At 39.4% G+C, this 13,981-nt stretch overlaps 1 protein-coding gene across 3 annotated transcripts in view; it reads left to right on the top strand.

Annotated features, from left to right (window-relative positions):
- MCU (mitochondrial calcium uniporter) overlaps positions 1–13,981 on the top strand; it is a 120,089-nt gene that overhangs the window by 98,985 nt on the left and 7,123 nt on the right. For all 3 annotated transcript variants that reach the window (XM_020783152.3, XM_078391362.1, XM_078391363.1), the window contains exons 4-5: positions 4,013–4,117; positions 11,223–11,383. In XM_020783152.3, coding sequence (XP_020638811.3) covers positions 4,013–4,117; positions 11,223–11,383 — 266 coding nt within the window. The remainder of the gene's footprint in view (positions 1–4,012; positions 4,118–11,222; positions 11,384–13,981) is intronic.

Raw genomic sequence — 13,981 nt, 5'->3', positions numbered from 1 at the left:
CATCTATGGGAGTGGTGCTATGCTCATCACGTCTTCCCTGTGGCCATCCACATATCGACGGGTGACAACAAACTGGCAGATGTACTCAGTTGATTAGAGTTTCAGACGCACAAGTGACAACTAGATGATGCTGTTTTCACTGCAATCTGCGAGAGATGGGGGTTTCCGGAGGTAGACATGTTTGCCAATCGTGTCAACACCAAATGCGGCATGTTTCGCTCTCGGGCAGGAATGGACAGGGTGTCGCTCGGGAATGCCTTCATGGTGGAATGGATGAACTGTCTTCTTTATCTGTTCCCCCCATTACTCTGATCCAAAGAACCCTCATCAAAGTCAATCAGGTTCATGCAAACGCCATCTCGATCACACCATGGTGGCCATGACAGCCTTGGTTTACCACTCTCAAACTAATGGCAGCACAGTTCATCAGGCTTCCGAAATTGCCACACCTATTAACACAGAATGCAGGCAAGATCTGCCACCCAGATGTGGACTCCCTAAATCTCAGAGCGTGGAGGATTCTCCCATGATTAAAGAAGTATTGGAAAAAGCCAGGAAACCATCCACAAAGCTTTTATAGAAATACAAGTGGAATAACTTCCTAAGATTCACGAAATCAAGAAACTTATGCCCTATACCTGTGTCTCCTGAAACTCTGCTGTCATACTTATATTACCTCTTTGACCAAAATCTGGCCTTTTCTATCATCAAGGTCTATATTTCAGCTATTGTTTCTTACCAACCTTTGGACTCTGATGCCTCCCTTGAAAATGCCAACCTTGAAAATGTTTTTCAATGGTTTGTAGCATATCCATCCACCTAGTTGTCCTCCTCCTCAATGGTCTTTGAGCGTTGTTTTGCACGCTGTCTCACGACCACGGTTTGAGCCGATAGTCTCTTTTGATCTGCGACTTTTGTCATTCAAGACATTATTTTTGGTTATGATAACCTCAGCTAGGCTGACTAGTGAGCTCACTGCGCTTAGAGCCGACATGCCCTATCTCCAGTTTTCTCCGGATAAAGTAGTTCTGTATCCAGATGTCTCATTTCTTCCTAAAGTTATCTCAAGTTTTCATATTAACCAGCCATTGATTCTTCCCACGTTATTCCCTAACCCTTCATCAGATGTCGAGTGCATGCCGCACGTTGGCCTTTTACACCTCAAGAACTAGAGATTTCTGTGTTTCGCCCAAGCTATTCCTTTGTTTCTATAGTCCTAATAAAGGTTCTGCTGTGTCCTCACAAACTATTTCTCATTGGATCACATCTACAATTACCATGGCTTATGAGCTATTTGGCAAAACACCACCAGATACTCTTAAGGCTCACTCCACCAGGTCTGTGGCAACATCTACGGCTTTACTGCGAGATTTTGATGTTTCTGACATCTGTAGGACAGCTACATTGTCTACTCCTTCCACTTTTATAACTCATTATCGCCTTGACCTTCAAGCCAAGAAGGAGGCCAAATTTGGGAGAGCTGTCCTTACTTCGGTGCTGGAGTGACAGCCCACCTTCCGGTAAGTGAGCTTGTCAGTCACCCAGTTGTGTGGATTCAGAGAGGCCATGTAGAAGAAAGAGTGGTTACGTACTTGTAACTATGGTTCTTCTAGTGGTCCTCTGTGAATCCACACATCCTGCCGAACCTCCCCACTTTCCGTCACACTTGGTTTCGCTTTAAAGCGATATCGACGGCGGGCAAGTGGAACTGAGGCTCTGTGCAATAGGAGCAATGTACTACTATGTTTTTTTATCTTAAGATCTAGAATATTCTTTTTTTAATTTATTATTTTTAAACTACTAGGAATGGGGTAGGGAAAAGGGTTTTGAGGATAGGAGAACACAGAGTATACAATCATCCACTCTATTCATATTAAGTATGCATGCCTCTGATCCATTCATTTTCCAGTACAAAAAAATCTTTGTATTCTTTATATATATATATACTATTTGATTATCCTCTAAATATCAGCTTAAATATCAGCTTATATTCATATTTTGATTTAAGTCTAAGTTATTCCAACTCTATCAAGAAATCGAGACAATTATAAAATACATCCCCTCTTTCATTTTCCTTTTATCTTGGACATATCAGCCTGTCTGGAAAGCTGTCCATTTCTGGCACTTCCCATATTTTCTCAGTACCTTTCTCTTGTTTCTGTGCCTCTATTTTCTTCCCATTTTGGGGAGATAAGATTAAATCCAGGACAGTAGTATGATTTTTGAAATCACCTTTTCTGACTAGTATAACTGGGTATCCCACGTGATAACTTCTAGTCCCATCTATGTTACCTACCATGTTACCTGGCATCTCTCTCAATACAAACTGTTCTGGAGTTTCAATTTCATTCAGTTGCTGTTTAGCCTCTGATGGTTTCCCCTTCATCAGGCCTTCTATCTGTCTAAGTTTCTGATTTATCTGCTGAAATCCTATTATTGTCATTCACATGGTAACCAGCCATTCTTTGTCTGGCAACATTCCCATTAGGTATGTCCTCCCCCTCCTTGCCCAGAAATTATAACAGTATTCTCAGAATCCACACAGTCCAGCCAAAGGAGGGTCCAATGTAAGCATCAAACAGGGGACCAGTCTCTTCTAAAAAGAAAAGCCGTCGTAGTCCTGTAATAACTCCAGATCTAATTTTCTTCGGTCCTCCGTCTGTTCTGTTGAGTTCCTCTCACTGATGAGCTAATAGTTTACTGTCCGTTTCCCAGGGCTTATTCTTCCTTCCAAAACCAAAGACGCTTCTGTTATCAAAGTCCCATTTGACTGGCTTCTCCCACTCAAAAGCCTGTGCCTCCTGCTTCTTTATTTTCAAAGTCCACTCAGCTAGTAAGGAAAGTCCAGATTGCACAGCATTGACAAGATTTCAGTCCCTGTTGAGTGATATTTCCTCTGGGATTCTTTTCCAGAAACACAAAATTTTTCTCTCAGTGAAATGACCTTGGCCAGCTTGCTAATTACTGTATACACTTGCTATTTATCAGACAGTTCGCTTTGAGGGGAAAAAAAAACAAGCTGGCATGCTGGTTCGCCGCTTCCTATCTCCTTTTGGTCAGGTATTTTGACATTAGTTTCTTCAATATATTAATGAGGTTATTCATAAATCAAAGGCTTACTTTGCTGTTGTTCTGTTGTACTTCCTCGGGAAGTTGGGGGTGGAGTTTTCTCACAGCTTTCCGCCATAAGATATGGCTCCCATCTCCGGTCTGTGCATGGGTGAATTTTCAGAGGGAAAAAAGACCCGGTTGCTGCCAAATCTTCTACCTTCTGGGCTCACCATCTGCTTGGGGGTACCTCTCCTGGCCCCCCCTTCCGTTCCCCCCTTTCTAGAGGGACGGCAGGCCGGGCGGTTCCAGTTTTTCCCCGGAGCTGTTCACCGGGTACTGCTGGCTTCCAAGCTCTAGAATATTTTGAGGAACCAGCGCAAGAGCAGTTTATACCCAGTTGTGTGGATTCACAGATGACCACTAGAAGAACCATAGTTACAGGTAAGTAACCACTCTTTTTCCAAGGAGAACACTGATAAACATCTCTTACAATCCTCTTTGTGTTTAGACAAAATCCTCCTTTATTATAATTTGAATCTACTGGCTCATGTTGTACACTGTGGAGCAGCAGAAAACAAGTTTGCTTCGTTTTCATGTGGGACCATTTCACATATTTGAAGTTGATTATCATATAGCCTGTCAGTCTTCTCTCCTATAGGCTCTTAACCAACTCCCTCAACCATTACTTGCAGAGCTTGGTTTCCATAATCTACCAATTTGGTTACTCTCCTGTGGAAGTGTTTCATCTTCTCCATATCCTTCTTAAATTGTGATGTCCAGAAATAGACACAGTACTCCTGATGAGATCTAAACAAAAGCAAAACAGAGTAATACATATATTGATTTGAACACTATAATTCTGTTGACGCAGACTAGAATTGTACTAGCTTTTTCTTGTCTTAAATATTCATGTAAGACATATCTAACTCTTAATAACATCTATTTCTCTTTTATCTTACAGATGGAACACGTGTAGCCTCTTCAACAGGCATAGATCTTCTACTCCTTGATGATTTCAAACTAGTAATTAATGACTTGACTTACCATGTTCGCCCACCAAAGAGAGGTAACAAATTCAAGTAACTGGGATCTATTTCCAGAAGTCGTTATCTGGACTATCCATCTAGCAGTTAAAAAATAATAATTTAATTTATGGTGGGAAATAACAAGTTGATGGTTCATCTACAAATATACGCATTCAGAATGTTGAACAAATCATGCTATCTTTAGCTGCTATAGCTACAGATATGAAAAGTTTCAAAGAATATCTATTCAGGGTATTGCTAAAATATGAAGTCAAGTCTCCATGAAAGAATATGCTAGAATATGAAATCAAGTCACCGTTTCTATGTTCAATAATTTGTGTTAATATTGACGGGATCTCCCACTGTACGTATTATTTTACCATAAAATAATGTTTGTCATGGGAATCACACAAATATGGGTGTGGTATTATTGAACATGTGGTAGAAATATTGGATTTATTGTCACAGAAACATTAACTTTCTGTTACGTTATTGTAGGTACAAGAAAGCATATAGTTATATTGTTAGGCATCATTTAGGAAGAGACAGTGCTTAGGATGCACATAAGCTTGGACTTGATGAGCTGCATGGCTTCCTGTCATAGAGCAAGACCCAATGTTTTCTAGTCCTCGGGAATGAGGTGGAATATGGCCCAGGATGCTGTGCACATGTAGGTTGTAATAAGCAGAAACTTCTAGAAGTCAATTGCAACACATGATCACTAGGGCAAAAAAACCTTAAGATTTTGTTACTGTCCACAACATGGTCACCATGATATCGATTGGGACTTTATATACTACAACACAATGATAAAAGTTATAATATGAACCTCCGCCTACTATCTGCTGAAGTCCAAGATTTGAATTTTGCCTGGGAGTAGTCTGATCAAGTATTCTTCACTTTGTTGGGAACTCTGAAAGCTTGCTTTTGCTGTTGAAATGAGTGTATGAGATTTTAAAATGTCTTGGGTTATCAAAGTGACAGTGAAAAATACTTGCACTGACAAATAATGGGAGAAGCGTTCTGTGTCATAATAAAGAAAGCCAAAATCACATTGAAGATGGTGATGAAAATAAGGTGTTGCAAATTACCTTATAGCTGACTACACTGACGAGGCAAAGACAGTTGTTGACTGCAGTGGAAAGAGTTTCTGTTTTAAAAATGACCCTGATTTATAAACTTTACCATAGATAAAGTGTGTTCATTTGTTTGTTTTTAAAAAGTGAACAGTTAAGTCTAGGACTGGTTCAAACATTTATAAACACTTTTTCCTTAATTGCTTGCTCTCCTATCTGTCATTCCCTCACTACCATAATGTTTAAGTAGGGGTACCCAAGTTGCTTCTGCTTGAATATCTTAGAATGTGAATGTTCTTTGGACATGTTTCATCCCCACTGTTGTAAATATGGTTTCAAATAGCTGCAGAAGGAATGCAACATAATCAGAATGATTGCTTGAAACCGGTTCCTCTCCTAGCTTGTTTATTTTCAGCATTACAATTGCATGTGCTCTGTCTTGCTGTTTTGCTTTGTTTTGTTTTTGTGATGAAAGAAAAAGTTGGCCATTTCAGACTGGTATCCTTGAATTCAGGCAGTTATCATTTATATGTACATATAGCTCTTAATGAAAGATGGATTGCCATGCCCAGTACTCCAAAGGCTCATAGGAAATTGTCAAGTAGCCTTTTAGGGCTGCTTCTTACATTGTTTCTCTGCAAAGATATAGTTTTCCATGCCAAAAAAAATCTGTAAATTAGATCTTGTAAAAGAAACCGAAAATGTGCCTTATACTCATGTGTATGTTGCATCTTCAGCCCAGAAAAACAAACAAACAAAAAAGTTTGATGGAAGAAGTCTCATTGCCTATATTCATTTATAATATATGAATCTTCTCCTGTGCCAAGATTGTATTTGTATAATTGTGTAATAAAATAACTTAAACGAACATTTCCAATTTTCACTTTGTACTGTATAGTTTTAAACTTAATAAAATACAGTAAGATCAGAATGACATAATATAAAAATCATATTAATATATTAAGCTAAATATACACATAATTTTCAGAACAAAGCATACATAATTGACCTCATATATGTGAACATCTCTAGTGGAAAGAAAAGAGTGCAGAGGATTGTGATAGTATTTAGTGGATGAATGTTGCGTATTCTCCATGTAATGAACAGTAGTTGTATTACCACTAGTGATTACCACAAATGTTGGATGTTTATATGCTCCTTTAGAGAAGTAGATATTGGAGGTAGTACAACACCAATAGTAATTGGCCAAGTGAGCAAGTTTGATCGAAAAACACTCTCCCATGTATCACTAATGTTAAAACCACTATGGCTAGTTCCCAAACCTTGATCAAACATATTCTTCAAACAGTGATGGTATACTGATTCTGTTAAATTCATGTCAGTGACTAGCAATGCTCATAAACCTTTTTCTTGGATTTATAGAGCACATTTTGTTGTGCTGCATAAGGGAAATTTGGGCCAATCTCATTTTGTTCCCTAAAGCTTTGAAAGGCACCCTCTCCTGCTGCCTTGAAATTGACATTGTGACTTCTAATCCATTATTCTTCTCCACGGTCTCTGTGCTTCACCCATATGGATTCCATTCCTGCACAAGACTTTGGTCAGACCATTTTAGAGTTGAAGAACTTCAAGGCAGGAAGCTCCACCCCTTTTGTCAGTCTGCATGCTTAGAATATTATTCCTTCTTTTCCACTCAGTTTTTCATTATGTGCTGCAGCAAATTCATTGCTTTGGACTGTTCTTTGTATTCTGACGAATTTGAGTTGTTCTTAATTACCTTTCGTACTCGACTTCTTCTCTGTTGTTTTGTTGCTTCTTCTTTTGTTTATTTTTTTTAATGGTGCCCTGTTGGCCACTATTTCAAAGATCATTGTATGGAGACGTGAGCTTCCTCTGGACAGCACTATCTGTTTCCTCAAGGGATTATGATCTTTTAGGCCCTGTTCAGGGGAGTTTCCACATATGGGTATAGCCTCCAACTACTAGACAACTCTTTCTGTGCCTTTGATACCGTGGAGAAAGGCATTTGACCTCTTTTTGTATGTATGTCTCAAATTCAAAACAGCAGATCCTCTCTTATTTGAGTGTAGCTTAGAATTGTAGGAAGGAATACATTCCTGTCACTCCATCATCCCAAAATCATTTTGGAAGTTTTGAAGAAGAGCTGGCGCTTATTTGTGACATTTGTGCATCCCGTTAGAAGAGGATCTGGAAGTTGAGTCAGGGCAACTGGACTTCTTATTAGGTTGAAACATTTCACTACTCGTTCAAGTAGCTTCTTCATTCTGAAGAAGCTACTTGAATGAGTAGGTTTAACCTAATAAGAAAGAAGTCCAGCTGCCATGACTCAACTTCTATATAACCTCACCTGGATGACTGAGAATCTTCACATATATTAGAAGACGATCTAAGACATCCTGGTAAATATTTAATTCAAATGTAAACAAAGATCTTATTTAAGGTCCTGGTCACACAGAAGAAATGTTCTCTAGTTCTTCTGATACTTTCCATACCTCTGTTGTACTGAATGATTGTCACGTGGTTTATATCCCAGGAGGAACGTCCCAAGAACTTTTAGTGGCACCGATGTAGTTCCTCCTATTTGAATAATTATGGCTAGCTACACCATGCTGTTTTCATATTGTTTCAAGGGACAGTTTATCCCATAGATAGATAGACAGACAGACCTTTCATCCAGGTCACAAACGGAACACCATGTGAGGGAGGCAGACTTGCATGTGGGATCATGGAGCTCTGCCCAACAGGGCTTAAAATTAGAGGGAACATGGAGTGGGAAGAGGTTTCTGTTTAGAAAAGTGTTCTCTGTTGCACTGGTTGCTCCTGCAGAAATGTATTGCACACAATGGACATGGGATATCCTTCCAGTAGTGCTGGCAATCACACACACAGACACACACCACTGGTGACATTGGCATATCAACAGTTCAATGTATCTTCCCATATAAATTAAAAATATCTAATGTAATGGTGGCGTCCCCCCAATGACATGCTTTTACCAACATATTGATGTACTGGGCATGAAAAAACTAAAAAAATTAATATGCACGCCGCAGTAATGGCGGCCCCCTTCCAGGCTTTGATTCTGAAAAGAAGCAGGGCAGGTTGTGCACACAGGCAAGGAATGCACCAATATAACAAAGGTACAAAATAACAACTGTCCTGGTGATGGGGAAGTGTTCTGCAGTTACACCAGTTGCCAGGAAAATGTCTCGATCTTGAAAGTGTGTCATGTGACCAGAACCCCCCCCCAACAAACTTGAGATAACTAGAGAACATTTTCCTCTTGTGACAGAGCCTAATTTATTATTTAAATTTTAACTCACATTTCCTCTAATGAGTTAGAAGTATCCACAGCTCTCCCATGCATTATTCTCACAATAGCCATGTGGTATAGTTCAAACTAAGAAATTGTGGCTCCCCCAAGGTTATCCACAGAGCTTCCTTACAGCAAATTTCGTATCTCTTTGTATGACAGCCACAGATTGGTAGTGTGCTCAGATCTATATTCAAGGATCTCTTCATGTTCTCCTCTTAGATACCATGGTTGGAGGGAGCAGAAGCTAGAATGCATTTTGGAAGAGAATCAGAAAATTTGAGAAACAAGGACAAAAGCCAGATTCAATTGTACTGTTGTGGTGGGAATGCCCCCAGAATGTCATTACTGGGGGATAGGAATACATATAAATTCCAAAAGCAAAGGAAAACCACACATTCAGGCACTGGAAGGAGAAGCAGAAGTGGCAGTGTCCACTGGCATTCACTTAGCTTAATCACTGGCATAATCAAAATGAATTCCTTTGCCTCCTCTGAAATGGAGTCATCTATATACAGTTGAAAGTACAGTGGTGCCTCGCATAGCGAGGTTAATCCATTCCAGATTAACCTTCACTATGCTGAAGCATCGTTGAACGGGGCAGGGAATTCCATTGGAACGCATTAAACATGGTTTAATGCGTTCCAAATGGGCCGAATACTCACCGTTCAGCGATGCTTCTTAATGGCCGGCAGCCATTTTCGCGCCCTCCCCTCGCTTAACGAGGGCGCGAAAACGCTGCGCGTGGCCATTTTGGGCCATTTCCGGGCTTCCGGCGGCCATTTTGGCCGCCGAACAGCTGATCGTCGGGCTTCGTTTTGCGAAGATCGATGAGCGAAATGCTTACCGGTCTTCGCAAAGCGAATTTTGCCCTATTTAAAAAACGTTGAGCGATTGTATTAGCGATCCCAAAAAAGGGATCGCTATGCGATTTCGTCGTTGTACGGTGCGCTCGTTAAGCGAGGCACCACTGTAATGCTGACTTATATGTAGGACCAGAGAGCAAGTTCACAATTTTAAAAAGGACCGCGAAAGTAAAAGTATACACACTATGAGGGCACTTTCAAGCTCTCATCTAGTTCTTTAAAGTTTACGTCCATCTCTTGCCTTGTGAATGGAAGCACTTTTCATAATACCTCTAATAAGTGAACATAATCAGAGCACTTACATTACAAATACACAAATCATGATCTAATAAAGAAACACAGTCTGGAGCTTATATGTGTTTAAATCCGGGCATGAAAGCTTTCTCCGAACAAAGGAAAGTTAAGTTGTTTAGTTTGGTTTCTGTTCTGGCTGCCTTTAAGCCATAAGTAGGCCCTGTAGAACCATACGTGTTCTTTGGCTTTTTCCTTCAGGGTACTAAGTATTGTGAGAACAACAGTAGTGCTAGGTTGCTGGCATGGAAATCTCAACTTCAGATGTTTCCTAAGATGTCTGCTACTACCTGATTCAGGAAAGAAAAGGTCTATCCGTTCCATCACTTTTTATCTGTGCATGATTTAATCTATAGTATAAGATGGTTCTTTGATATTCTAACATATGAAGACACTTGATGCTTCATTAAAAACCTCAACTTTCTCTTCTGTCTTGGTATGGAAGAATAGCTTGTAGATATTGCTGTGGTTCAAATGTTGTGCTTTCTCCATCTGTGAGCATTGCTGATTGTTGTATAACTGCTGAACTGATTTCTGTCAAACTTGGCTTGTTTTGTAGATTTCACTGAGACTTAACAAAGGCAAGCTAAGCCTGAAGATTGTGTGCTGAAATGTACTGCATGCAAGGTTCTATATATTTTAGTTTGCATTGTCTTGACATTATCTGTAATACCTTGATTTAAGGTAGCAACCTAGCAAAGAGTTTACCTTAGTCATAATAACTTTTAACAATATTGTTGTGATTTACTACTGACAAGATTGTACATGGTAATATACTGAAATGAAATGGTTATTTAAATGTTGCATGGAATGTGAAACATTACCAGTCATGAGTTAGCTTTGCTTCCTTTTTAAACACTGACTTGTAAGTGCATCCTCTATCAGATATTGCAATATTTCTTTCCAGTTGGTTATGCTAATATGTACTTGCATAAAGCACTACTGGCAATCTGCTGTAGCTGCATTAAATTGATTCAGACTAAGCAGCCACATCTCAAACCAACATCAATGCTTGAGTAGTGAGCATTGGCATCTCTAGGCCTCACCATTTTGCCTATTGCATTTTTTTTTCTTCCTGGGCCTCTTATTCATAAACCAGGATGGTCTCAGGCGACTGAACGTCTCTGCTTTTATCCATGCAGCTGTAGGATTGGCTCAGAGACAAGGGGCAGCAAAGAAGAATGCAGTATGAAGGTTCAGCCTAGTAGCGACGTTCAGATTCTGAAAAGATACAGTAAGGTTCTGGCCCTCCTTGTCTCTGTAACTAGTGATTGAACTCATCCCCAACAGAATGTTTAGAATTGTAACTATTCATAGATACTTATCATAGGAGATGCAAGTACAAGCAAAGTACTAACACTTACATTTGGATTAGTATTTGAGTCTAGGCGCTCCAAAGAAAATGGTTCTACACATTAATTGTTTCTCTCTAAATGTGAAACATTAGTCTTCAGCAAGCCTTTGCTTGAAATGACGGTAGTGATCTGCTGTATTATACTAGGTTCTATAAATTTCGATACAGATGAAATAGGCTTTTCATTTTAGTTTAATCAACTGTGGGAAGAATAACAGCTACAAAGAACAGAACAGACACTGAAAGGTCCTCCTTCTTCTTTAGATCTCTTAAGTCACGAAGATGCAACCACGCTGAATGATGTGAAGACATTGGTTCAGCAACTGTATACCACACTGTGTATTGAAGAGCACCAGCTGAATAAGGAAAAGGAACTAATTTGGCGGCTAGAAGAACTTAAGCAGCAATTAGCACCTCTGGAAAAGGTGAGCACCTCATTTTGTTGAAAAGAGACTGCATTGTTCTGACAAGGAAACATGGCATAAATTGCATTGTGTTGAAAATTCATGGAGAAAACAGTAGGCTTAGTAGCTTTTTTAAATTAGTAGTAGTAGGATTTGTAGCCAAAAGTGAAACCTATTTTATGCAGTCTCTCACCTAAGGTTTGTCGCTGCTATTTAATATTTTAGTATGTTTATCTCACTGTTTTCATTTATTATTTTTGTTCTTGGGGGGATGAAGGGGGATAGGGATAGGGTTTATGTTATATTGTAAAACTGCCCAGAGCAGTGGTTTCTACTCAGTGGGACAATACCTACCTACCTACCTACCTACCTACCTACCTACCTACCTACCTACCTACCTACCTACCTACCTACCTACCTACCTACCTACCTACCTACCTACCTACCTACCTACCTACCAAAGGAGGTAATTAGAGAGAGAAAAGAAAACAAGCTGTGTGGTCCTTCAGAGGGAATTGTTTTTAATACATAAAATGAATAATTTACCTTAGTGTTAAGCTTCAAAATCAATATATAAAGTATGTCAGATATTGACAAAAAAGATCTTTCAAAGGGAAATTCACTGTACATGCCATACCCACTGCCCATACCACAGAAATCACTGAAATGATTGCCTTTTTTACCCAGCAAGCAGTATTTCTATTTGATTGCATTACCTTGCTAACACTCTGGGGATCATCTAGTAAACAGGTCCTTTATAGTTTTCTGTCAGTTTTGCAAGCTCTTTCATTAAAAAAAAAAAAACTAGCAGAACGATCTGGTGGAGAGTCAGTTTAACTGCCATCTAGTTCTGCTACCGGTAGTTCATCACTCATAGTTTTCATATTTACAATGTATGCCAGAATGTTAGCATTCCATATAGAATGCTGATCACTGAAGCCTAATCATAGTTTAGCATGCAAAGAATAAGCAACGAGTCTATTTGCTTGCCTCTTGTCTGTACCCCAGCTTTGGAACACAAATCCTGGTCGTCTTAAATTATTGTGTGTATTATATACCATCAAATCAATTCCAACTTGTGGCAACCCTAGTAGGATTTCAAAAATAAGGGAAATGTTTAGGTATTTTTTTACCATTGCCAGTCCCCAGTGAGTTTCCATGATTTCAATGGGTACTTGAACCTGGATCTCCTGAGTCCCAGTCTGACACACTATTTACTATACTACACTGGCTCTAGTTCTGTTATTCCCAAATGGGAGTTGGTCTGTTTACTAAAAAATCTTAAGCTATGGCTGACACGTGGTGTAAATTCCTATATAGTAAATTATCAGGGATGCCATTTTGAACGTAATCAAGATTGGTTCATCAGATCTGGTACATGAGAGAGAAAGCATTTAGTTTTGATATTCTTTCCTGAAAGTGCCTTAATATTGAAGGGTTCATTATTTTTCAAGTTGAGTTGCTGCTTCATGTTTCATTTCTTGTTTTCATTTTGGCAAACTAGTCCCTTGTTAAAACAATTCACTGTAGCATTTGAAGAACACTGCCTGCTCTCCTGAAAGCAGATTTACTAGTAATGAAGGACTTCTGTGGCATTCACTCTGACTCTTGAAATGTCAAGCTGAAGCCCTTCCTGGACAGTCTGCCTTCTTTGAGATAGGTTGTCCAACTTGAGAGAGGCTCCGTTCCATCTAAACTTTAATTTCAAGCAGAAGGCTGCAACCTTTTGCAGCAGAAGAACCCCTCGTAAGCAGCCAGACTGCTGACTGGAGCCAGTTACAGGAACCATATAACTGCCTTGCTATATAACAACTGGCTTCCAAACCATTTCTCAGTCCAATTCAGAGTGCTAGTAATGATCTATACATAGTTTGGGTTCAGGCTATTTGAAGGATTGTATCTACCCATATAATTCACACCCTGGAAAGGTATCTGAGATCCTCAGGGAAGGGCCTTCTCTTGGTTCCATGGCCAAGGAAGTCATTTTTTTGTGAGGCCTTAAGGGAGAACATTTTTGGTGGCTGCGCCATGACTGTGGAATTCCCTCCCACATGACACTAGATTGCCACCTCCTTACTGTCCTTCCACTGGAAGGTGAAAATGTTTAAATTAGCTTTTGATTTGATCACATGTTTTACATTTGTTTTTATTTATTTTAAACTAGTTATATTTTAATAATGATATAAGTGAAATCATATTTTAATATTAATATTTTAATTTATTGTTATTTTAAATATATGCACACTTTTTTAACTGTTGTATGCTGCCTTCAGTGGAGAGAAAGGTGGGAAATCAGTCAATCGGTCAGTCAGTCGCACTTTGCCCTTGGGCTTGACACACAGCCTTAGGTGCTGTCTCACAAATAAATGCAGTGTTGCTTTTTGTTCTTGTGAATACACCACTAAGGAACAGCAAAAGATATTTCAAGAAGTGATCTGTGAGAAGTTGTTTCCATCTTCTCCCAAAAAGAAACTGGATAGCAATGCTGTAGCATACGTAGATGAAACTAAGAGAGCTAAATTTTGCACAGAAAGAGGTATACCCATCCCAAGCCAATAATAATCAGCTTGAAATATATACACGTGACTGTCACATTTCCTCCCACCCTTGCTCCTTGTG

The sequence above is a fragment of the Pogona vitticeps genome, chromosome 3 (genome assembly GCF_051106095.1).
Source record: "Pogona vitticeps strain Pit_001003342236 chromosome 3, PviZW2.1, whole genome shotgun sequence".
In the NCBI taxonomy this organism is placed as follows: Eukaryota; Metazoa; Chordata; class Lepidosauria; order Squamata; family Agamidae; genus Pogona; species Pogona vitticeps.
This window is presented reverse-complemented; position numbering and strand designations above follow the sequence as displayed.